General features: G+C 39.7%; 1 protein-coding gene across 1 annotated transcript in view; it reads left to right on the top strand.

The window, feature by feature from the left end:
* KTN1 (kinectin 1) overlaps nt 1–25039 on the top strand; it is a 394527-nt gene that overhangs the window by 111469 nt on the left and 258019 nt on the right. The window contains 2 exon segments of the mRNA XM_053697334.1: nt 3660–3776; nt 17996–18136. Coding sequence (XP_053553309.1) covers nt 3660–3776; nt 17996–18136 — 258 coding nt within the window.

The raw sequence follows: 25039 nt of genomic DNA, 5'->3' as shown, positions 1-25039 counted from the left end.
TGAAAGGAATGTTAAGTAGCTTGTTCTTGGAAGACGCATCAGCCGACCAAGATTTCAACCAAAGCGCTCTGCGCGCCACAATAGCAAACCCAGAATTCTTAGCCGCTAACCTAGCCAATTGCAAGTGGCGTCTATGGGTGAAAGAATTAGCCAATTTGAGAGCATTGATTCTGTCCATAATCTCCTCCAAAGGAGGAGAATCACTACTCGACCGCCCTTTATCAGCTCATCGAACCAGAAACATGCGGCTGTAGCGACAGGGACAATGCATGAAATTGGTTGTTAGAAGGTAACCCTGCTGAAACAAAACATCTTTTTAAGCAAACCTTCTAATTTTTTATCCCATAGGATCTTGAAAGCACAACTATCCTCTATGGGTATAGTGGTGCGTTTGTTTAAAGTGGAAACCGCTCCCTCGACCTTAGGGACTGTCTGCCATAAGTCCTTTCTGGGGTCGACCATAGGAAACAATTTTTTAAATATGGGGGAGGGACGAAAAGGAATACCGGGCCTCCCCCTTCTTTATTAACAATGTCCGCCACCCGCTTGGGATATAGGAAAAGCTTCTGGGAGCCCCGGCACCTCTAGGAACTTGTCCATTTTACATAGTTTCTCTGGGGATGACCAACTTGTCACAATCATCCCAGAGTGGATAATACCTCCTTAAGCAGAATGCGGAGATGTTCCAACTTAAATTTTAAATGCAATCACATCAGGTTCAGCTTGTTGAGAAATGTTCCCTAAATCAGTAATTTCTCCCTCAGACAAAACCTCCCTGGCCCCATCAGACTGGGTTAGGGGCCCTTCAGAAATATTATTATCAGCGTCGTCATGCTCTTCAGTATCTAAAACAGAGCAGTCGCGCTTACGCTGATAAGTGTTCATTTTGGCTAAAATGTTTTTGACAGAATTATCCATTACAGCCGTTAATTGTTGCATAGTAAGGAGTATTGGCGCGCTAGATGTACTAGGGGCCTCCTGAGTGGGCAAGACTCGTGTAGACGAAGGAGGGAATGATGCAGTACCATGCTTACTCCCCCTCACTTGAGGAATCATCTTGGGCATCATTGTCATTGTCACATAAATCACATTTTATTTAAATGAATAGGAATTCTGGCTTCCCCACATTCAGAACACAGTCTATCTGGTAGTTCAGACATGTTAAACAGGCATAAACTGATAACAAAGTACAAAAAACGTTTTTAAAATAAAACCGTTACTGTCACTTTAAATTTTAAACTGAACACACTTTATTACTGCAATTGCGAAAAAACATGAAGGAATTGTTCAAAATTCACCAAATTTTCACCACAGTGTCTTAAAGCCTTAAAAGTATTGCACACAAAATTTGGAAGCTTTAACCCTTAAAATAACGGAAACCGGAGCCCGTTTTGAACTTTAACCCCTTTACAGTCCCTGGTATCTGCTTTGCTGAGACCCAACCAAGCCCCAAGGGGAATACGATACCAAATGACGCCTTCAGAAAGTCTTTTCTAAGTATCAGAGCTCCTCTCACATGCGACTGCATGCCATGCCTCTCAAAAACAAGTGCGCAACACCGGCGCGAAAATGAGGCTCTGCCTATGCTTTGGGAAAGCCCTCTAAAGGAATAAGGTGTCTAAAAACAGTGCCTGCCGATATTATTATATCAAAATACCCAGATAAAATGATTCCTCAAGGCTAAATATGTGTTAATAATCAATCGATTTAGCCCAGAAAAAGTCTACAGTCTTAATAAGCCCTTTTGAAGCCCTTATTTACGATCGTAATAAACATGGCTTACCGGATCCCATAGGGAAAATGACAGCTTCCAGCATTACATCGTCTTGTTAGAATGTGTCATACCTCAAGCAGCAAGAGACTGCTCACTGTTCCCCCAACTGAAGTTAATTGCTCTCAACAGTCCTGTGTGGAACAGCCATGGATTTTAGTGACGGTTGCTAAAATCATTTTCCTCATACAAACAGAAATCTTCATCTCTTTTCTGTTTCTGAGTAAATAGTACATACCAGCACTATTTCAAAATAACAAACTCTTGATTGAATAATAAAAACTACAGTTAAACACTAAAAAACTCTAAGCCATCTCCGTGGAGATGTTGCCTGTACAACGGGCAAAGAGAATGACTGGGGTAGGCGGAGCCTAGGAGGGATCATGTGACCAGCTTTGCTGGGCTCTTTGCCATTTCCTGTTGGGGAAGAGAATATCCCACAAGTAAGGATGACGCCGTGGACCGGACACACCTATGTTGGAGAAATAAAATGTTTTAGCAATCGGTTGAAGCTAAAATAATAGGAATTTAATCATTTTGTGTTCAGCCTGTTACTTGGCGAGCTTACTGATCTGCTCCCAGCCCGGTCTCATTTTTGTGCTAGGCTGTTACGAGTGCCTGTGGTGGGCTGTATATGTTTCTTTGACTGTTGGCCAACTGGAACCAGTACCAGCTCCTGTAGGAAGTCTAACAATAGATGCGGCACTTGGAGTAAAATAGTTTTACTTATTGTTTAAAGTTTGTTGGCAGAATTAATGGAAGTTAAAAAAATAAATAAAAATCCCCACTTCTATAAGGTTACACTATGGTGCCTTTCCAGTATGTCAATGAACATTGTGTGTCCAAATCTACGCACAAACCCTGCCGCTTATTCCAACAGCTAATAGGGACTAATCTGTTGCAACAATTTCTATTGCTCAACACACGCAACAGTTTTTTCTAAATATTGTGTCTATTAATGGGATCTATATCTCTAGATCAGGGTTGTCCACCCTTTCATATGAGGGGCCACAGGGACTTTTTTTCTCACTAGCCAAGCTGTGAACACATTCTAGAAATTCTGTTAATTGAAACAATAAATATATATACTGCAATGTAGATAAACAGATAAACTATTTGCTAAAAAAGCATTGCACACGTGCGTGCTCCTCCCTTGTGTAACATCTCTCAAAATTATATATGTTAAATCCAAACAATGAGTATATTAGTGAGACTGCTGCAGAAAGGGAATGTTGGACTGGTAATTTTGTGACCGCTGGGGTTTGTTAGACACCTTTGTACATATTTAAAGGGACATGAAACCAAAATTGTTTCAGTCTTGATTCAGATAAAGCAAATCCTTTTATACAACTTTCCAATTTACTTCTATTATCTAATCTGATTAGTTCTCTTTGTATCCTTCATTGGAAATCATACCTAGGTATGCTCAGGAGTCGCATGCTAGCTGCTGATTGGTGGCTGCGCATATATTCCTCTTGTTATTGGCTTATCAATGTGTTCAGCTAGTTCCTAGTAGTGCATTGCTGATTTTTCAACAAAGGATGCTAGGAGAATGAAACAAAATTAGAAGAAAGTTGGAAAATTGTTTAAAAATATACAAAAATAAAAAGTTAAGCTTTCATGTCCCTTTAATACTTCAGAAAGAGCATGTTGACTTAACCCACTTTTTTCCAGAGTGGCTGTGTATTACATTTTGCAGTATTGTATTACAGCCCTCATTGATCACCAGAGGGTTAAAACCTTTGGAACAACAAGTGTAAGGTGAGCTAGACGCTGTATAATTGGTGCATTTTCTTTATAGTCTGTTAAGAAGTATCCTGTACGTTTTGCACTTGACACTTTTTTCACATTAGTTAACAAAGCAGTAACATCTTTTTGTAAATTTCAGGCGAACAAGAATGATTCTGCAGCAGCTCTGCACCAACTGCAGGAAAAAGAAAAGCTGCTTGTTGCAGCCAGAGATAGCACAGCGACTGTGAAGGAGCAATGCAAGCAGCTTAGCCAGGTAACGCTTCGCCCTCAGCTGTATGATCGCGCCAGCATCAGCCGAGAACCGTTCAGAACAGGGTTTGGCTCTGAGGCATCTGTGCTTTGAGTTATTGTCCAGGAAAACCTTCCACTTGCAAACCTGATTGTCTGTTGTGTTGCAAATCAAATCTTGTATTTTTACTGTAAAATGCGAGTTGTATGAAATGCAACCGATGGCTGATAGAACTTGTCTTCATTGCATCTACAACAGGGTATTTGAAAAGGAAACTTCTTAAATAAAAAATGCTGAATAAAGCTACTTTTTGGAATGACAGTTTTGGAAGTTGTTAAAAAATCTTTCAGAGGCACAGTATAAGTCCTTATAATGAAGAATGCTTATACTTGTGTAAATTAGAGGATACAATGCAATTATTTCAGACCCTTTTTCCCCATCATGCATCCTAAAAGTTGTATGTTGATGCACATTTTTATGAGTGTATTCAGACATAAACGGAACATAATTAGGCAACAAGAAATTCTTTGAAAATTTTATAATGCCCTATAATGTTTATTGTGCACAATGGGCCAGATTACAAGTGGAGCGGTATTTATCTCTTGTGCACTAACTTTGCTAGAAGTAAGCTTTTTGGCATGCGTCTGGAAGCATTTGTATTACAAGATTAAAGTAAAATGTTTTCGCTTGCATGCTAATGCAATGTGTATTTTCCCATAGAAGTCAATCGAGTAAGAAAAGTGAAAAAAAAAAACTAACACACTGCTTGTGCGCAAACCCAATCGCTTATTCTCAAGTGCGCTAACCCGACATTAAAATATTAATTTCACATTCCAATATTCTTCACATAGAATATGTTCTATTTATTCATAAATGCATATTTCTACATAAATATGATGGTATTTGGTACAATATATATCTATACCTATATATGATTATATAGGTATAGATATATACAGATATATAGAATTATCTTTTTATAAGTACTTAGAACATGTGCAGAACATTGGAATGGGAACTATGTACAGGCATTCCTCGTTTTATTGGGCTACGCTTTATTGCGCTTTGCAGATATTGCTCTTTTTATAAATTAAATGTTTGTGGCAACCCTGTGATTAACAAATCTATCTGTGCCATTTTCCCAACATATAAACACACACACACACACACACACACATATATATATAGTATATATATAATATTAATATATATATATATATATATATATATATATATATATATTTCTCCAACATAGGTGTGTCCGGTCCACGGCGTCATCCTTACTTGTGGGATATTCTCCTCCCCAACAGGAAATGGCAAAGAGCCCAGCAAAGCTGGTCACATGATCCCTCCTAGGCTCCGCCTACCCCAGTCATTCTCTTTGCCGTTGCACCGGCAACATCTCCACGGAGATGGTTAAGAGTTTTTTGGTGTTTAAATGTAGTTTTTATCCTTCAATCAAGTGTTTGTTATTTTAAAATAGTGTTGGTATGTACTATTTACTCTGAAACAGAAAAGAGATGAAGATTTCTGTTTGTAAGAGGAAGATGATTTTAGCAAACGTTACTAAAATCGATTGCTGTTTCCACACAGGACTGTTGAGATGAAGTAACTTCAGTTGGGGGAAACAGTTGGCAGACTTTTCTGCTGGAGGTATGACTGGCCACATTTCTAACAAGACTTTGTAATGCTGGAAGGCTGTCATTTCCCCTATGGGGACCGGTAAGTCATTTTCTTAGATTAAGTAAAAGAATAAAGGGCTTCATAAGGGCTTAAAAAACTGGTAGACATTTTTCTGGGCTAAGACGATTACTTTACTAAGCATATTTGGCAGATTATAACTCTTAATAGTTATTATAATCTTGGGGATTGTTTTAAAAAAACGGCAGGCACTGTATTGGACACCTTTTTCAGATGGGGGCCTTTTCTAGTCATAGGCAGAGCCTCATTTTCGCGCCACTAATGCGCAGTTGTTTTTGGAGAGCAAGGCATGCAGATGCATGTGTGAGGAGCTAAGAACCACTGAAAAGCTTATAGAAGGCGGTCATTTGGTATCGTATTCCCCTCTGGGCTTGGTTGGGTCTCAGCAAAGCAGATACCTGGGACTGTATAGGGGTTAAATGTAAAAACGGCTCCGGTTCCGTTATTTTAAGGGTTAAAGCTTTCAAATTTGGTGTGCAATACTTTTAAGGCTTTAAGACACTGTGGTGAAATTTTGGTGAATTTTGAACAATTCCTTCATACTTTTTCACATATTCAGTAATAAAGTGTGTTCAGTTTTAAAATTTAAGTGACAGTAACGGTTTTATTTTAAAAACGTTTTTTTGTGCCTTGTTGACAAGTTTAAGCCTGTTTAACATGTCTGAACCATCAGATAAGCAATGTTTTATATGGTATGAAAGCCAAAGGTTTCTCCCCATTTAAATTTATGTGATGATTGTGCCATAGTGTCCAAACAAAGTAGGGACAATGATGCCACAGATAATGATATTGCCCAAGATGATTCCTCAAATGAGGGGAGTAAGCATGATACTGCATCATCTCCTTCTGTGTCTACACCAGTTTTGCCCACACAAGAGGGCCCCTAGTACATCTAGTGCGCCAATACTTATTACCATGCAACAATTAACGGCCGTAATGGATAATTCTATTGCAAACATTTTATCCAAAATGCCTACTTATCAGAGAAAGCGCGATTGCTCTGTTTTAAAACACTGAAGAGCAAGAGGACGCTGATGATAACTGTTCTGACATACACTCACTACCAATCTGAAGGGGCCAGGAGTGAGGTTTTGTCTGAGGGAGAAATTTCAGATCAGGAAAAATTTCTCAACAAGCTGAACCTGATGTTGTAACATTTAAATTTAAATTAGAACATCTCCGCGCACTGCTTAAGGAGGTATTATCTACTCTGGATGATTGTGACAATTTGGTCATTCCAGAGAAATTATGTAAGATGGACAAGTTCCTAGAGGTTCCGGTGCCCCCCGATGCTTTTCCTATACCCAAGCGGGTGGCGGACATAGTAAATAAGGAGTGGGAAAGGCCCGGCATACCTTTTGTTCCCTCCCCCCTATATTAAGAAATTATTTCCTATAGTAGACCCCAGAAAGGACTTATGGCAGACAGGTCCCCAAGGTCGAGGGGCGGTTTCTACTCTAAACAAACGCACTACTATTCCTATAGAAGATAGTTGTGCTTTCAAAGATCCTATGGATAAAAAAATTAGAGGGTTTGCTTAAAAAGATGTTTGTTCAGCAAGGTTACCTTCTACAACCAATTTCATGCATTGTTCCTGTCACTACAGCAGCGTGTTTCTGGTTCGAAGAACTAGAAAAGTCGACTCAATAAAGAAGCTTCGTATGAGGAGGTTTATGGACAGAGTTCAAGCACTTAAATTGGCTAACTCTTTTATTTTAGATGCCGCTTGCAATTAGCTAGATTAGCGGCGAAAAATTCAGGGTTTGCTATCGTGGCGCGCAGAGCGCTTGGCTAAAGTCTTGGTCAGCGGATGTGTCTTCCAAGACAAAATTGCTTAACATCCCTTTCAAGGGTAAAACACTGTTTGTCCTGATTTGAAAGAGATTATTTCAGACATCACCGGGGGGAAAGGGCCACGCCCTTCCTCAGGATAGGTCTTTTAAGGCTAAAAATAAGCCTAATTTTCGTCCCTTTCGCAGAAACGGACCAGCCTCTAATTCTACATCCTCTAAGCAAGAGGGTAATACTTCTCAACCCAAACCAGCCTGGAGACCGATGCAAGGCTGGAACAAGGGTAAGCAGGCCAAGAAGCCTGCCACTGCTACCAAAACAGCATGAAGGGATGGCCCCCGATCCGGGACCGGATCTGGTGGGGGGCAGACTTTCTCTCTTTGCTCAGGCTTGGGCAAGAGATGTTCAGGATCCTTGGGCACTAGAAATAGTTTCTCAGGGTTATCCTCCTGGAATTCAAGGAACTACCCCCCAAGGGGAAGGTTCCACAGGTCTCAATTATCTTCAAAACCTAATAAAAAGACAGGCATTCTTACATTGTGTAGAAGACCTGTTAAAGATGGGAGTAATTCATCCAGTTCCAATTGGAGAACAAGGGATGGGGTTTTACTCCAACCTGTTCATAGTTCCCAAAAAAGAGGGAACATTCAGACCAATTTTAGATCTCAAGATCCTAAACAAATTTCTCAGGGTTCCATCGTTCAAAATGGAAACCATTCGAACGATCCCTTCCTACCATCCAGGAAGGTCAATTTATGACCACGGTGGATTTAAAGGATGCGTACCTACATATTCCTATCCCACAAGGAACATCATCAGTTCCTAAGGTTCGCTTTTCTGGACAAGCATTACCAGTTTGTGGCACTTCCATTCGGATTAGCCACTGCTCCGAGAATTTTCACAAAGGTACTAGGGTCCCTTCTAGCGGTTCTAAGACCAAGGGGCCATTGCAGTTAGTACCTTACTTGGACGACATCCTGATTCAAGCGTCGTCTCTGTCAAAGCAAAGGCTCATACGGACATCGTCCTAGCCTTTCTCAGATCTCACGGATGGAAAGTGAACAAAGAAAAAAGTTCTCTGTCCCCGTCAACAAGAGTTCCCTTCTTGGGAACAATAATAGATTCCTAAGAAATGAGGATTTTTCTGACAGAGGTCAGAAAATCAAAACTTCTAAGCTCTTGTCAAGTACTTCATTCTGTTCTTCGTCCTTCCATAGCGCAGTGCATGGAAGTAATAGGATTGATGGTTGCAGCAATGGACATAGTTCCTTTTGCACGAATTCATCTAAGACCATTACAACTGTGCATGCTCAGACAGTGGAATGGGGATTATACAGACTTGTCTCAGACGATTCAAGTAGATCAAAGGACCAGAGATTCACTCCGTTGGTGGCTGATCCTGGACAACCTGTCACAGGGAAAGAGCTTCCGCAGACCAGAGTGGGTCATTGTCACGACCGACGCCAGTCTGGTGGGCTGGGGCGCGGTCTGGGAACCCCTGAAAGCTCAGGGTCTATGGTCTCGGGAAGAATCTCTTCTCCCGATAAACATTCTGGAACTGAGAGCGATATTCAATGCTCTCAAAGCTTGGCCTCATCTAGCAAAGGCCAAATTCATAAGGTTTCAATCAGACAACATGACGACTGTTGCATATATCAACCATCAGGGGGGAACAAGGAGTTCCCTGGCGATGGAGGAAGTGACCAAGATAATTCAATGGGCGGAGGATCACTCCTGCCACTTGTCTGCAATCCACATCCCAGGAGTGGAAAATTGGGAAGCGGATTTTCTGAGTCGTCAGACATTCCATCCGGGGGAGTGGGGAACTCCATCCGGAAATCTTTGCCCAAATAACTCAATTATGGGGCATTCCAGACATGGATCTGATGGCCTCTCGTCAGAACTTCAAGGTTCCTTGTTACGGGTCCAGATCCAGGGATCCCAAGGCGACTCTAGTAGATGCACTAGTAGCACCTTGGACCTTCAACCTAGCTTATGTATTCCCACCGTTTCCTCTCATTCCCAGGCTGGTAGCCAGGATCAATCAGGAGAGGGCTTCGGTGATCTTGATAGCTCCTGCGTGGCCACGCAGGACTTGGTATGCAGACCTGGTGAATATGTCATCGGCTCCACCATGGAAGCTACCTTTGAGACAGGACCTTCTTGTTCAAGGTCCATTCGAACATCCGAATCTGGTTTCCCTCCAACTGACTGCTTGGAGATTGAACGCTTGATTTTATCAAAGCGTGGGTTTTCAGATTCTGTAATAGATACTCTGATTCAGGCTAGAAAGCCTGTAACTAGAAGAATTTACCATAAAATATGGAAAAAATATATCTGTTGGTGTGAATCTAAAGGATTCCCATGGAACAAGATAAAAATTCCTAAGATTCTATCCTTTCTACAAGAAGGTTTGGAGAAAGGATTATCTGCAAGTTCTCTGAAGGGACAGATCTCTGCTTTATCTGTTTTACTTCACAAAAGGCTGGCAGCTGTGCCAGACGTTCAAGCGTTTGTTCAGGCTCTGGTTAGAATCAAGCCTGTTTACAGACCTTTGACTCCTCCCTGGAGTCTTAATCTAGTTCTTTCAGTTCTTCAAGGGGTTCCGTTTGAACCCTTACATTCCGTAGATATTAAGTTATTATCGTGGAAAGTTTTGTTTTTGGTTGCAATTTCTTCTGCTAGAAGAGTTTCTGAGTTATCTGCTCTGCAGTGTTCTCCGCCCTATCTGGTGTTCCATGCAGATAAGGTGGTTTTGCGTACTAAGCCTGGTTTTCTTCCGAAAGTTGTTTCCAACAAAAATATTAACCAGGAGATAGTTGTACCTTCTTTGTGTCCGAATCCAGTTTCAAAGAAGGAACGTTTGTTACACAATTTGGACGTAGTCCGTGCTCTAAAATTCTATTTAGAGGCCACTAAAGATTTCAGACAAACATCTTCTTTGTTTGTTGTTTATTCTGGTAAAAGGGAGAGGTCAAAAAGCAACTTCTACCTCTCTTTCTTTTTGGCTTAAAAGCATTATCCGATTGGCTTATGAGACTGCCGGACGGCAGCCTCCTGAAAGAATCACAGCTCACTCCACTAGGGCTGTGGCTTCCACATGGGCCTTCAAGAACGAGGCTTCTGTTGACCAGATATGTAAGGCAGCGACTTGGTCTTCACTGCACACTTTTGCCAAATTTTACAAATTTGATACTTTTGCTTCTTCTGAGGCTATTTTTGGGAGAAAGGTTTTGCAAGCCGTGGTGCCTTCCATTTAGGGTGACCTGATTTGCTCCCTCCCTTCATCCGTGTCCTAAAGCTTTGGTATTGGTTCCCACAAGTAAGGATGACGCCGTGGACCGGACACACCTATGTTGGAGAAAACAGAATTTATGCTTACCTGATAAATTACTTTCTACAACGGTGTGTCCGGTCCACGGCCCGCCCTGGTTTTTTTAATCAGGTCTGATGAATTATTTTCTCTAACTACAGTCACCACGGTATCATATGGTTTCTCCTATGCATATTTCCTCCTGTACGTCGGTCGAATGACTGGGGTAGGCGGAGCCTAGTAGGGATCATGTGACCAGCTTTGCTGGGCTCTTTGCCATTTCCTGTTGGGGAGGAGAATATCCCACAAGTAAGGATGACGCCGTGGACCGGACACACCGTTGGAGAAAGTAATTTATCAGGTAAGCATAAATTCTGTTATATATCTATGCTTGATGTGAATCCGCCCTCCAGAGGCCAACCACCTGAATGTTCTGTGTAAATATATAGACTTCGCAATAACAGCAAATTTCAGGATTTCTTCAAGTGAGTCAAATTTATTGACGTTTTCGGGGAGTAAACCTCCCCTTCCTCAAGAACATGAAGTGTACAATTACACACAAGCTTAAATAAGAAAACTAATACACAGTAACCTCCTACTTCCTGTTCAAAAAAGGCGCCAACTTTTCATAATTTCCGGTTCCCCCAGTGTCACCCGGAAGTACACAAATCAAACCCTTCCGGTATACAGATTAACCTCTGTAAATACTAAGTGTTCTACTTCGTTTACTTTCAATAACATGTTGTCATCTCAATAATATACATGATTATGTGTCAATATACATGATGCATCCACACCACACTATAAAAGATCAACTCGTGTAATCATTACCACCTCCGTGACCACTCAATATTGATATCGTACGTCCAGAAACGGAAGTTACGTTAAATCAAACACTTCCTGTGTAAAAATTAACCATTGTTAATACTAAGTGTTCTATTTCATTTACTTTCAATAACATGTTATCATCTCCATAATATACATGATTATGTGTCAATATCATTATTACATCCACACCACAATATCAAAGATCAACCCGTGTACTTGTTACCACCTCAGTGACCACTCTCTGTTGATATCCTACTTTTGTTATGTCACTTCCGGTTTTGATTAGAACGGACAAAACGTCAAAACTGACGTTCATTCATGTTGCCGTTTGTCAACATTCTCATGTGCTCCTTTCTTGAACAGGTAATATATTGTTTACCACACTCACATGAAAAATTGGAATTGGTGCAAATAAAAAGCATAGTGAATCACATTGACAATTGGAAAAAATAAACAAACAAGGAAGACAAATGTCAGCTTATGCCTGGTATATAAACAAACGGACATCCGCTCTGTGTCTACATAATGGATACCAAATCCTATTAACGCGTGTCCACTACATTATATTGCACTTTATACATTGCACTTTGTACATTGTTATACATACTACACTTTAATACGCTCGTTTAGAGCCCACCATCAGAATTTAAGGTCAATTTGCTCCATAATGACTAACTACATGCTGATTGCTAATGTGAGACAACCTGAGGTCACCACTTGTGTCCAAGGTGTAACGACAATACCATCATGCAGGTCTAGGGGAGAAAGACAAAGGGTGGTGGCATGAACCAATAATGATCCACAACATCCCCTCAGTGCTCACATCCTCACAATTGGGCAGACATCCCACCAAGGTGGGAGGCTACCCACTGTGGTCCCCTTCCACAACCTACCGGTTTCAATCACAAAAAGGACACATACATGACCACACATGTCTCACCTCACACAGCAATCTTAAGTCAGAGCACCATAATCCGGTGGGGAATTCAGTCCCTTTGGGTGTATAGTCCCTAGTCGGAACATCCATTGTGCTTCCCGTCTTAATAGTAGCTTGTTCCTGTCGCCTCCCCAAATCTGTCTGGGAATGTTATCGATCAGGATCAACTTGATTGTAGCTACCGAGTGTTTTGCTGTCAACCAGTGGCTTGCCACCGGTTGATCAGATTCACCTTTCTTTAATGCTGATCTAATGGCAGTTCGATGATTGGCCATTCTTTCTCGTATGGTACCTTTGGTCTTACCCACATAATGAAGGCCACACAGACAAATGATCAAGTACACCACAAACATTGTGGTGCTAGTAAGTGAATGATTGATCGTATACACCTTGTTATCATGCGGATGATTGAATTTCTTGGTTGCTATGATGGCATTGCATGTTGTGCAGTTAGGGCATTGAAAGCACCCCTTTCTTGTGCTAATCCGGTCCTTCTCTGTATAACTCTGTACTGGATCCGAAATGACTAACAGATTCCTCAAATTTGTATTAAGTCTGTAACCAACCAGAGGACGTGCATTCTGTACAAATTTGAGTTTAGGGTCAGAGAGCAGAATATGCCAGTGGTTTCTTAGCATCTGTCCAACTTTCGAGGTATTGGGGCAAAAGTGGTTGTGAATATTATCTTTGTTTCTGGGTCTTGTTGCCTCCCATGTTTCTGTAGTAGTGTTTCTTGGGTCACCTCTTGTATCTGTGCCTTGACTGTGTCCAGAACTGTGGCCGGATACCCCCTTTGGGTAAATCTATGTTCCATCTCCCGTACCTGTGACTCCCCCTTCTCTCTACTAGAATTGTTTCTAATAGCTCTAATATATTTTGATTTTATGATCCCCTTGACCAAAGATGGAGGGTGACAGCTTTGAGCCATCAACAGGGAGTTACGGTCCGTGGGTTTAGAATACAATGAGGTCTGTAACAATGTGGATTCCTTAGTGATCAATAGATCCAACAACTCAATATGATGATTACTACTTGTCATCTTGAACCTGACCGTCGTGTCAGTGTTATTGAATCCTTGGAACCTGTCAGGGTGCCAGGAATCAGACTGAGATGAGAAGTGCAAAAATAATCACACCTTTATTAATAGCAAAAAATAATAAAAAGTCCACAAGTCAAATAACAAGCCAGGAGTCAAAACCAGAGCTGGTAGTCAGACGAGCCGAGTCAGGAGCCAAAGCGAATAGTCAGACGAGCCGGAATCAGGAACAAGGAAAACAGCAGAGTCAGGAACAAGCCAAGGATCAGGAACCAGGAAGGACGTCAGGCAGCCAGGTAATACACAGGAACTCTCACAAACAGGTCTGAGAAAACGCAAAGGCAAAGCATACTGAACAGAGGCCCTTTAAATAATAAGTGATGACATCACAATTCTGAGACTGCATCCTGTCTCACATGGATGATGCACATCAGTCTGGTCATAAAAGGAAGTGCAGGAAATGAGCAGCATCCCCCCACAATGCACCATAGTCAGGAAGAGAGGTGAGTAAAATGGCTGCCAGCAGCACATGGCAAACACAACAGGGAGAAAACCCTGACACAACCACCTGTGTAAACTATCAGTGTTGCCTCTCCAAATCAAACAAATATCATCGATGTACCTCTTATAAAAAATGATTTGAGGTACATCAATACTCCATAGGTAGCGGTTCTCAAAACCTGCCATAAACAAATTGGTGTACGATGGGGCCATGTTCGACCCCATCGCCGTGCCTGCCATTTTTCAAATTTAAAATAGTTTTTGGTCAAACAGAATTCTGACAAATCTACTAGATATTCAATAGGAGGGCCAACATATTTATCTGCCATCAACTGTTCCCTCATTGTATCCAGACCCACTCAATGGGAAATTATGGTATACAGACTGTTAACGTTTTGTCCGTTCTAATCAAAACTGTAAGTGACGTAACTTCCGTTTCCGGAAGCACGATATCAACAGAGAGTGGTTACGGAGGTGGTAACGAGTACACAGGTTGATCTTTGATATTGTGGTGTGGATGTAATAATGATATTGACACATAATCATGTATATTATGGAGATGATAACATGTTATTGAAAGTAAATAAAATAGAACACTTAGTATTTACAATGGTTAATTTTTACACAGGAAGTGTTTGATTTGACATAACGTCTGTTTCTGGACGTACAATATCAATATTGAGTGGTCACGGAGGTGGTAATGATTACACGAGTTGATCTTTTAGTGGTGTGGATGCATCATGTATATTGACACATAATCATGCATATTATTGAGATGACAACATGTTATTGAAAGTAAACGAAGTAGAACACTTGGTATTTACAGAGGTTAATCTGTATACCGGAAGGGTTTGATTTGTGTACTTCCGGGTGACACTGGGGGAACCGGAAATGATGTAATGTTGGCGCCTTTTTTGAACAGGAAGTAGGAGATTACTGTGTATTAGTTTTCTTATTTAAGCTCGTGTGTAATTGTACACTTCATGTTCTGAGGAAGGGGAGGTTTACTCCCCGAAATGTCAATAAATTTGACTCACTTGAAGAAATATATATATATATATATATATATATATATATATATATATATATATATATATATATATATATATATATATATATATATATATATAAATAAATAACAATGTGTGACTCACTTTATTGCTATATTCGCTTTATTGCGGTGGTCTGGAAGTCAAAATTAAACTTCCATGATTTAGATAGAACGTGCAGTTTTAAACAGCTTTCCATTGTACTTCTATTATTTAATTTGCTTTATTTTCTTGTTATTCTTTGTTGAAAAGCATATCTAGGTAGGTCCAGGAGCAGCAATTCACTACTGGGAGCTAGCTGCTTATTGGTAAATGGAAATATACGCCTCTTGTCATTAGCTCACCTTATGTGTTAAGCTAGCTCCCAGTAGTGCATTGCTGCTTCTTTACCAAAGGATACAAAGAGAATGAAGTAAATTGGAAAGTTGTTTAAAATTGTATGCTGTATCTGAACCATGAAATAAAAAATGGGTTTATTCCCCTTTATTTGAGAACATTTCTGCTGCGAAGAAGGGGCAGGTTATTTCTGCAGACACAAATTCACAGTTGTGAGAACTACAAAAACAAGAATATGTGATATTTTACAGAAACCTCTGGGAGAGCAGAACATTAATGGATTAAAGGAATGAATTTATAAAAAAAAAACATTACAGCCATGAATATACAGCCTCATGCTACATAATTATAAACTAATCTAATAACCTTTGGTTTATTCTTAAATAGAAATATATCTTTAAAAGGACATGAAACACAATTTTTTTTCTTTTTAAACACCTTTCCCAATTTACGTCTATTTAATTTTGCTTCATTCTCTTTGTATCCTTTGTTGAAGGAGAAGTAATGCACTACTTGGAACTATCTGAAAGGCAATAGCAAGAGACATATATGTGCAGCCACCAATCAACCGCTTCTGAGCCTACCTGTATACTTTTCAACAAAAAATACAAAGAGAAACGCACGTTGTATTTGAACCATGAAAGAAAGAAATTGTTTCATTTCCCTTTAATTCCCAATAATTGGTTTTTTTTTTATCCATCCTCATCAAAGGTGAATCATTCATTTTTTTCTTGATCATACTAAAAACCCAGTAAACGGTTAAATTGCAAAATCAAATACACTTCCTCAGATTGTTTGGTGACCACTGGTTCTTTCCAATTTCCTTCATTGTGATTATTTTTTTTTTTTTTTTTTTAGTTGGAGGAACTTTGCCTAGAAAAACAAACTGCAGAAAATGAACACAATTGCAAATACTGTTTTGTACAAAAATCTGCAGTTTACCTTTTTAAAGTGACAAATTCAAAATGAAAAGTTCATGATTCCGATAGATCTTGCAGTTTTAAAAGTTTCCGATTCTGTTTTAAAAATGTGCACATTCTTTTTATATGCACACAGCTCCTACTGAGCATGTGCAAGAGTTCATATATGCATTTTGTGATTGGCTAATGGCTGTCACGTGATACAGGGGGAAGGAAAATTAATTTGCCAGAAAAAAAAAATCTAAGTGCTAGTACACTGTCTGTTTCTTATGTATTTGTCAATTATGCAATTCTACTGCATTTAATGCTTCTTTTAAATTAACTTTTGTTATCACATTTTCTTTCTCATGGTATCTTTTGTACAAAAGCATATGTACATACCCCCCACTACTGGGAGCTAGCTGGTGTTTTATATGTAGCCTGGTTTTATATTTAATAAGTTAGTTTTAATGAAACATTTACATATAACCTCAAAACATGTAGATTCATTGATTTAAATTGACATTCTAGTGAAAAAATCCTTCTGTAATTCATTAGAGCTTGTAGTTTTAGCAATAGCGACCCTGCAATGCCTATGTGTTTACCCACTGCAAAGGGGTTAAATGCATAGTTAAAGTACCACAGAGCACTGCTGGTCCAGTGTACATGCAGCTAGAAAGCCAGTCAGCGGTGGTAGTCGCAAGACCCAGTTATGTCACTGCTGATTGGCTCAGCAGCTGTAAAATTTATTTTATAGTACACCCTGTACTGTCCCTTTTTAAATGGACTAAAAAAGGAATCCCCCATAAAATGTTTAAGGGAAATAAACATTATTGTAATATACAGTGCCACTTTCATTCTTAAAGGGAAGGGACACAATTGTAATTCCACAACTTTCCTCTTCTTTTGCAATAGTTAAAGGGATAGTAAACACCAAAACTACTGTTGTTTAAAAAGATAGGTAATCCCTTTATTTACCATTCCCCAGTTTTGCATAACCAACATTGTTATAGAAATACACTTTTTACCTCTGTAATTACCTTGTAAGGGCATATGAGCGTACCTAGGTTTAGCTTTCAACTAAGAATACTAAGAGAAAAAAGCGAATTTGATGATAAAAGTAAATTAGAACGTTTTTTTTTAAAGTTACATGCCCTATCTGAATCATGAAAGTTTAATTTGGACTTTACTATCCCTTTAACAACCTATCTGTCAAGTGTGAAAACACTTTGTTTGCTACAACATTTTTTTCTATAGCTGATTTCCTACCGGCACCTCACCCTTAAATTATTTGCTCCTGCTACTAAGGTAGACTTTGTTAGCATCATTTCTGTTGTTTTACATATCTTTTCTTATCACCTCTTCTAAGGCAGAACAGATATGTATTACCATCTCTCATCCTAACCAATAACCTAACTAATACATGAACTGCCTGACTGTGAGCTCTCCGGAGCAGGGCCTTCTTCTTCCTGTACTAGTTTTGTTATGTTTTGTATTTTATCACAAATCCTTGTCATTGTATATCCCTATCATTGTACCCAGGGCTACGGAATTTGGCGTCACTATACAAATAAATTATAATAATAATTTGTAGCACGGTTAGGCTTATATCATCAGTAGTTTGGACTTCCAATTGCCAGTACTGGAAAATGTAACAATTTTCATATTTAAAACATACAATTCTGTTTTTTGTTTTCACAAAGTGTATCTTGTATAATGCTGTGCAATATGTTTATAAAACTAGAATTATAATAATAATGATGTTGATAATAATTTCAACCCCTGTCTTTGGGACAAAAAAAATATATATATTTTGCCTTCTAAGGTAACATTATTATTTTTTTTTTTTAAGGAACTTCTAGCAGAAAAGCAGAAATCAAACCTAATAGAAGCTAAAGCAAGAGAACGGATCAACACGTTGGAGAAAGAAAACACAACTTACCAGGGCAAGATGCACAACAGCTTCCAAGAGAACCAGCAGATGCAGCTGAAAGTAGGAAATATTTGTGTTGTGTTTTTGTTTGTAGATTTCAGCTTCATTCTCCTTTTTTTACTTTTACTCTCTAATTAGTCTTTAATAACTCTGTGCGTTGAAGATCTTCCACGCCGTTCTTGTAAGCTCTAATGTAGCACTAGTAATACTTTTACTTTAATATAACTATAATGCAAAAAAACTTGACATGTTTTGAAATCAGGTCCGGAATCTAAGTGATATTTTAGACAGACTTTAATTCATCACTTGTAATAAAGATATGGTGACATTGTTTAATCTCGCCGTGCCACTCCAATTGGCTTGATTAAAAGGTAAGTTACAGTGCATCGTTATTACAAGTGATTAAAGTCCATCTAAAATATTGCTTAGATTATTATTATTATCAGGTATTTGTAGAGCGCCGTGGCGTATTTAGGTTTTGTGCTGCCCTAGGCACTCAAAATTCTGCCCCCCCCCCCCAAAAAAAAAAAAAAGTATTTTGGCCTTTTTTCCCCTTAATATTTTTTTGGGTCAGTGTGTAATTTTTTTTTAATAACAATTCAAAAGAAAATGGGCTAGCAAAACACTTGGATACTGGTGGATTGAATTGCAAGCATCCCATACCATTTTATCCCTGAGAGAATAGAGAAAAAAGAAGGGGAGGGGAGAAAAGGGAGGGAAATGAAAGGAGGGAGGTAGAGGGATATATAAGAGAAAAGGGGGGAGGGAGAGGAGAAAAGGGGGGAGGAAAAGAAGGGAGCGAAAGAAAGGGCTGAAAGAAGTGAGCAAGGGAGGTAGTTGAGAGAAAGAAGGAAGGGAAAGGAGGGAGTGAGTGAGTAAGGGAGGGAGAAAGGGAAAGAAGGGAGAAAGGGAAAGAAGATTACACTTTGAAACAATCACTGCCCTTTACATGCAACAACATACAGTAATTACCATCATTCAAGTAATGAAACTTTGTGTCCGTTTACTATTTACTCCGTGGGTTCATGAATGCAGAGAAAGCTATTAGTAGCTAACATACATTAGCGCTGAGAGTTTATGGTTAGACATCACAAGCTGATCTAAGCAGTGCACAGATGCATCCAGTCTGTTAGTTACTAAGACCTTCAATAAGCACTGCGCTTGCAGAACCACCACAGCTGACAAGGGGAGGCATCATATCGATTCAAGGTCTTCTCCTCCAACCTCGCCTTGTAGGCATATCCCCGGTCAAGTTTCTCACCAAGAATGCTTCCAGCACAAAATGTGTGTGGCTCTAAATGATGCAACGGTTTAAAGGAGCACTGCCTGTGAAGAGTGAAGAGTTAATTAGTGCACGAGCCTTGTCTTCTCTATAAAAGCCTGCACTTTATCGCTCACTGTACTGTGTGCTGGCTTTTAGAGAGAGGATAGGGCAGATGTGCTGCCGCTCCCAAATCTGCTGCCCTAGGCACTGGCCTTGTTGGCCTAGGCCATGATATGCCCCTGGTAGAGCCCCAACAGATTACGCAGATTCTGGACTTGATTTTAAAACATGACAAGTTTACCATCACTTTAAAGAAGATTGTGCTAATGCTTACATTTAAAGGGACAGAAAGATATCATTTATATGCAAGCACTATCATTTATTTTGATTTAGAATGAGAATATTCACCTGGTCCTTAAGGACTAAATGCTCACTGGCTAATTAGAGGAACTCGCACTGCTTTATTGTTGAAATGTAACACACCTCAGAAGCATACTTTTTTTTTTTCTTTCATCAGTTGGGGAGAGTCCACGAGCCATCACGTGTGGCAATACTCCCCTCCTAACCTCTAGGAGGAGGCAAAAGACACCCTAACACTCTAGAGCTTTAAATCCCTTCCACTTCCCATGATTTTTCTCTTTGCACAGGAACACCTATTTTATGAAAGACAAAAAATAAATGTGATTTATAATGGCCTTGTTTAGAGGCAACAAAGAAAATACAATTACTCATGTCCCTTTAACTCCGTAATTAGTGCCCTTTTCAAGTTGCCTGTGGTGATCTCAGTGCACACTGAGACTTGTGCGTATGCACAGTGCATGCGCATAAGTGACAGCACCCTGTTGCTCAAGGACCTGTGTGAAAGTATATTAAAGTCGCTTATTTATCGAGTTCGATACAGAAGCAGGTTTTTATTTGTTACTGTAAGGTACCATTTTTATAAACGTTAAACTAGTTCCTAATGGCCACTTTCCTATTTTCAATTTATGTCTATTTTAACTGCTAATCTATAGCTGACGTTTTAAATTTATTATTTTTTTTACCAAAGTAAAACTGATTTTGCTGTATTGTACTTCAGTGGGCTGGTAACTGAGGGTAGAAGAGATCATTTAAAAAGTTTGTACCGTGCTACCACTAAAAAGAGCAGAGCCTGAATTCTAGTCACATTTCACAGTGCTATTTGCATTATCATGCTTTTTTATGGTAGATCTAACTTGGGCTACGGATTATAAATATCCGTTACGTTTATGGCATTTCATCCCTCGCTCTCCTTCATTTAATACAAGCACAGTATGTAACCTGAGAACCGCTGGCATCCATCAGCGTCCCTGCGTGTTGTTTATTAATAGCCCCTGTGCGTGGCAGATACATATATATAGTGTGTGTAGTTAAATGAAGGACACACTTAAGCAAACAGTATTTAATGATACAAAGTTGAGTGACATTTTGGGGTGATTAGCCCCGTCCTCAGATCTTTACAACGTCCTTCATTTATCTACATTTGTACTCTTTGTATGCACCCCGGGCAATTTTTTGGATTATAAGTGCGTATGTATGTATTGTATGTATGCATGTATATATATATATGTATGTATGTATGTATGTGTATGTATATATATATATATGTGTGTGTGTATATATGTGTGTATATATATATATATATATATATATATTTCTAATGACCCGTGAGTCCACGGATCATCATCAATTACTGTTGGAAATATCACTCCCACAACCCCCAGTCATTCTCTTTGCCTACGTTAAGTCCAAGGAGGTGGTAAAGTTTAGGTGTCTGAAAGAAGATTCTTCAATCCAGATTTTATTATTTTGAAGCAGAGCAATATTGTCCTGCTTCCTTCTGGGGTTTAGCCGTAGCCCATGTCAGTCTCTTCAGTAGAGCAATGGTGGCTTTTAAGCAATTGAGAACTTGTGGGGTATAACCCTCACTGCGCCTCCCAAATAGTTGTTGCTGCCCTATCCTTAAAGCCTGATTAGGATTAATTATTTTTTGTTTTCCACGGGTCTATGTGAGGAGGTTTGCCTCTCAAACCAGGTGAGCTGTCCTCCTGCCGGACAGCTAGATGCAGGTAAGTGCGTTGGTCTTCTATGTCTGGGGGGACTTGCACTTAAGGGTTAAAGGACTGCAACAATATTGGGACTTTTATATCCTTTATGGAATATTCAGGTAGGACGCAGGCACTATGTGACAGGAGACAAGTACAGCTTCAGGGGTTAATACTTTGATTATAGTATTCCTGAATGAGGGTTTTTAGTGATAGTAGTATCACAAAATTTGAGGGTTTGCTGCCGTTTTTATTATGGCATTAATGTAGCCTTTGAGGGGTTAAGGTTTCCTCTAGTATTCTTTGCAAGCCTATATTTTATTCCATATGTATGAGGTTTGGGGATAAACTCTCTGCATACTCTGTAAGATTGTATTATCTTTAATTTTGGGACCGTTTGTGAGACACTTCCATTTTTCTTGAAGGTCCAATGGAACGGCGCAGTTGTTATTATTTTCAGCACATATGTTTGTGTTAAGAATGAAGTGCGATGTTCAAGAGAATTTTCGCGCTTCATTTGCCTGTTGTTGCCTAGTCTCCGCCTCCTTCACAGTGAAGGAGAGCGACGCCATTTTGGCTATAGTTAGATCCATACAAATGAGGAAAAAGGAAAGCTGAGTCTTGAAGTGGATAAACAAGGTTTATTAGGAGCAGGCTTCATTAGGACACAAGGGGAGCTCCTATTTTACGCGTTTCGCGCATGGGCACATGCGCTTCATCAGCGATAGTTAGATATAGTTGGATCCAGTCATGTCACCCGCACTTTCTTAATTGCTCCGTCGGATATCGGAGCAGCGTTGGACTCGATCTGTAACCAGAGAGCTCTGGTCAATTTAACATTCCTTACAGTAATAGAGGAATGTTTTAAGAGTCCTAAGTTTTTTTCAGAATTACGGCTAATGTGCATCAAGTTTTACACTGCATTGCTTAATAAATCATGTTTTCCTTTATCCAATGACATAGAATATATTTATACTTATTCTATAGAGTTTGTATCTCTGTACATAGGGGTAGTCATCCTGTATGGAGAGTTATTCCAGGCTAGTAGTGTGATCTTAAGTGAGTGTTATGTTCTTAAAGTGATAGTACTTTTTAATGAAACGTTTAATTTGTAATTTTTTTTGTGGCATTTGTTCAGGTGTCTGTACCTTAGAAGCAAATGGTTATTAACAGGCTCTTCAGGTACATTTTCTTTACTTTTTGACTATAACACACTGTGTTTTAATGGTCATTTTTAAAGTTATATACCACTTTGGTTAGTGGTAGAATACATTTGTATTTGGAACAAGGATAGCTTAGGACAACATTTGTTTGGAAACATTTATGTCCATTATATTTTTTTGAGGGCAGATTGTTGTGGTAAACTTTTATTTCCCTCATGTTAAATAAAATAATTGTTGAAAAGACGAAATGTATTTTTTTCTTTGAGCCTCGTTTCTCAATACAAGATTTCTAGAGGTTTATACTTTTTAGCCAGAGCTAGGATATGCTCTCCTAGTTTGTTGCAATATGAGTCTCATGTCTCCCAGGATGATGCTGTTCAGGCATTGCCACGGCTTCTCCTTAAACGTCCCAAGCCTTAATGGCGTTGCATGCAGTGCCCTGCGGTTCCTCTCAATCTCCTGGAGATGTATATTTGCCTACAGAATTTGCAGCTCAAGTATCCTTGGCGTTATCTGCAGCTTTGTCTGTTTTTCCTTTCTTATAGGGAAAATGCATGAGGACTCTTTGTCAGATAGTAAGGTTCTGTTCCACATTCTACTACAGAGATCGCTCTCTCGCCTCAGTCTGGTGAGGAGGACTCGCAGGTAGTTTCTGAGGGTGAAATCTCAGGTCTGGGCAGTCTAATTCCTTCATCTGATGCTGAAGTGATTTCCTTCAGATGTATGCTTGATTACCTTGTGTATTATTAAAGGAGGTTTTTGGCTACTTGGACGACACCGATGCTTCCTTCGTTGTCAACCCTTGAAAGTGCTGTAAATATTTTTTTGATAGTAGTTAGGGATGCTTTTCCTACTGTCTCCAGTCCTTTAGGGATTCTCCTATTGCTGACTTCTTGAATGCACGGTGTCCTATGTACAAGGGAACTTTTCTACTTTGGTGAAAGCTTGCTGGGGTCAGAACCCAGAGGTTGATGGATCGTTACCATCCCTCTAAGGGCTGGTGGTTAATTGTTCTTTCAGAGCAATGCCTCGTCTTATTAGATCTATCGCAGTTTTTGTCTTGTCTGGATACGAAAGGTCCTAGATCCCTAAGGGGCTGTTGATATAGTACTCCAGGGTTTTTGAGTTGGAACTCAATCCCTTCCTCCCAGGAGCAGGTTTTATCTCTCAAGATTATCTGCAGTCAGATAAGAAGTGAGGCGTTCTTGTAATGTGTTCAGAATCTTCCTCCCTAGGAGTGATTGTCCAGTTCCAGTTCTGGAACAGGGGTTTGTATAATTCCATTCTGTTTGTGGTTCCAGAGGGAATTTTTTGTCCTAATTTAGAACCTAATTGTCTAAACAGTTTCTCAAAGTACTTTTCTTCAAGATGGAGGCTATTTGCTCCATTCTTCCTTGATGCAGAGGGTCAGTTTATTATGACCTTAGTCCGAACGAATGCGTACTCTCAGGTTCCCATAAAAGGGTTCTTCTGAGATTTTTGAGTTTTACTTTCTGACCAAACTTTTTAAGTTTGTGGTTCAACAATCGCTTTGCCATAGCTTCTTGAGTTTTCTCAAGGATTCTGGGATTGCAATGGCCGACCTATTTGTTTAGGCGACATCCTTTTTCTAGTAAATCGCATTTGACTGGCTTCGTTCATGTTTGGAATTGGAAAGAAGTCGCCTGTCTCAGGTCCAGGGTAGTCTGTGTATGGACTATAATTGTTTCTCTATTGATGTAAATTCTTCTGAAAGAAAAAACAAATTCCTTCTTTTTTCAATCTACTGTTCCGCATCTGCAGTTCAGTGTACGGAGGCAATTGGTATGATGGTGCTTCCATAGACCTCATTCCTCGTTCTATTTTATTTGAGAGCTTTGCATTTGGGCATGCTCAGTCAGAGGAATGGGGATTATTAGGATGTCTTTGGAATAGAGCCAGACGAAAGGAGTCTCTTCCCGTGGTGTTTTTTTTACAGGAATTTCGGTCTCTGCACACATGCCTCAGTTTAGCGGGGTCTAGTCTGAGCAGCGACGTGAGAATATATAGCCTCTGTGGCTTACATCAATTTTTCTCTGAGTTCCTTAGTCATGTAGGAAGTGTTTAAGATTTTTTCTGTGGGCAGGTGCTCACAGTCCTGTCTCTCGCCATTCCCTTCTCTGGAGTGGACGTCTGGGAAGCGGAGTTCTGTGTAGACGGACTTCCCACCTCGGGGAGTGGGTCCTCCATCCAGAGGTGTTCTTCATGCCTTTCTGATAGATACTTTGGCAGTTATTTGGAACTTCAGGTTTACTTAACCTTTTCCTCGGTTTGTCTCCTTCCATGAGTCTTCGTTCAGTTCAAGTAGGAGAGTGTAATGGTTTTGTAGTTGCTCCTACGGGGCCTCACAAGATCTGTAGGCGGATCTAGTAGAGATGTTTCGACATTTCATCCACTTTTCGTTCTTTGAAGCGGACGGCTTGGAGATTGAATACTTGTAGCTAAATATAACCGG

This window comes from Bombina bombina, chromosome 1 (genome assembly GCF_027579735.1).
Source record: "Bombina bombina isolate aBomBom1 chromosome 1, aBomBom1.pri, whole genome shotgun sequence".
Classification (NCBI taxonomy): Eukaryota; Metazoa; Chordata; class Amphibia; order Anura; family Bombinatoridae; genus Bombina; species Bombina bombina.
The sequence above is the reverse complement of the archived record's forward strand: the minus strand, read 5'-3'. Positions and strand labels throughout refer to the sequence as shown.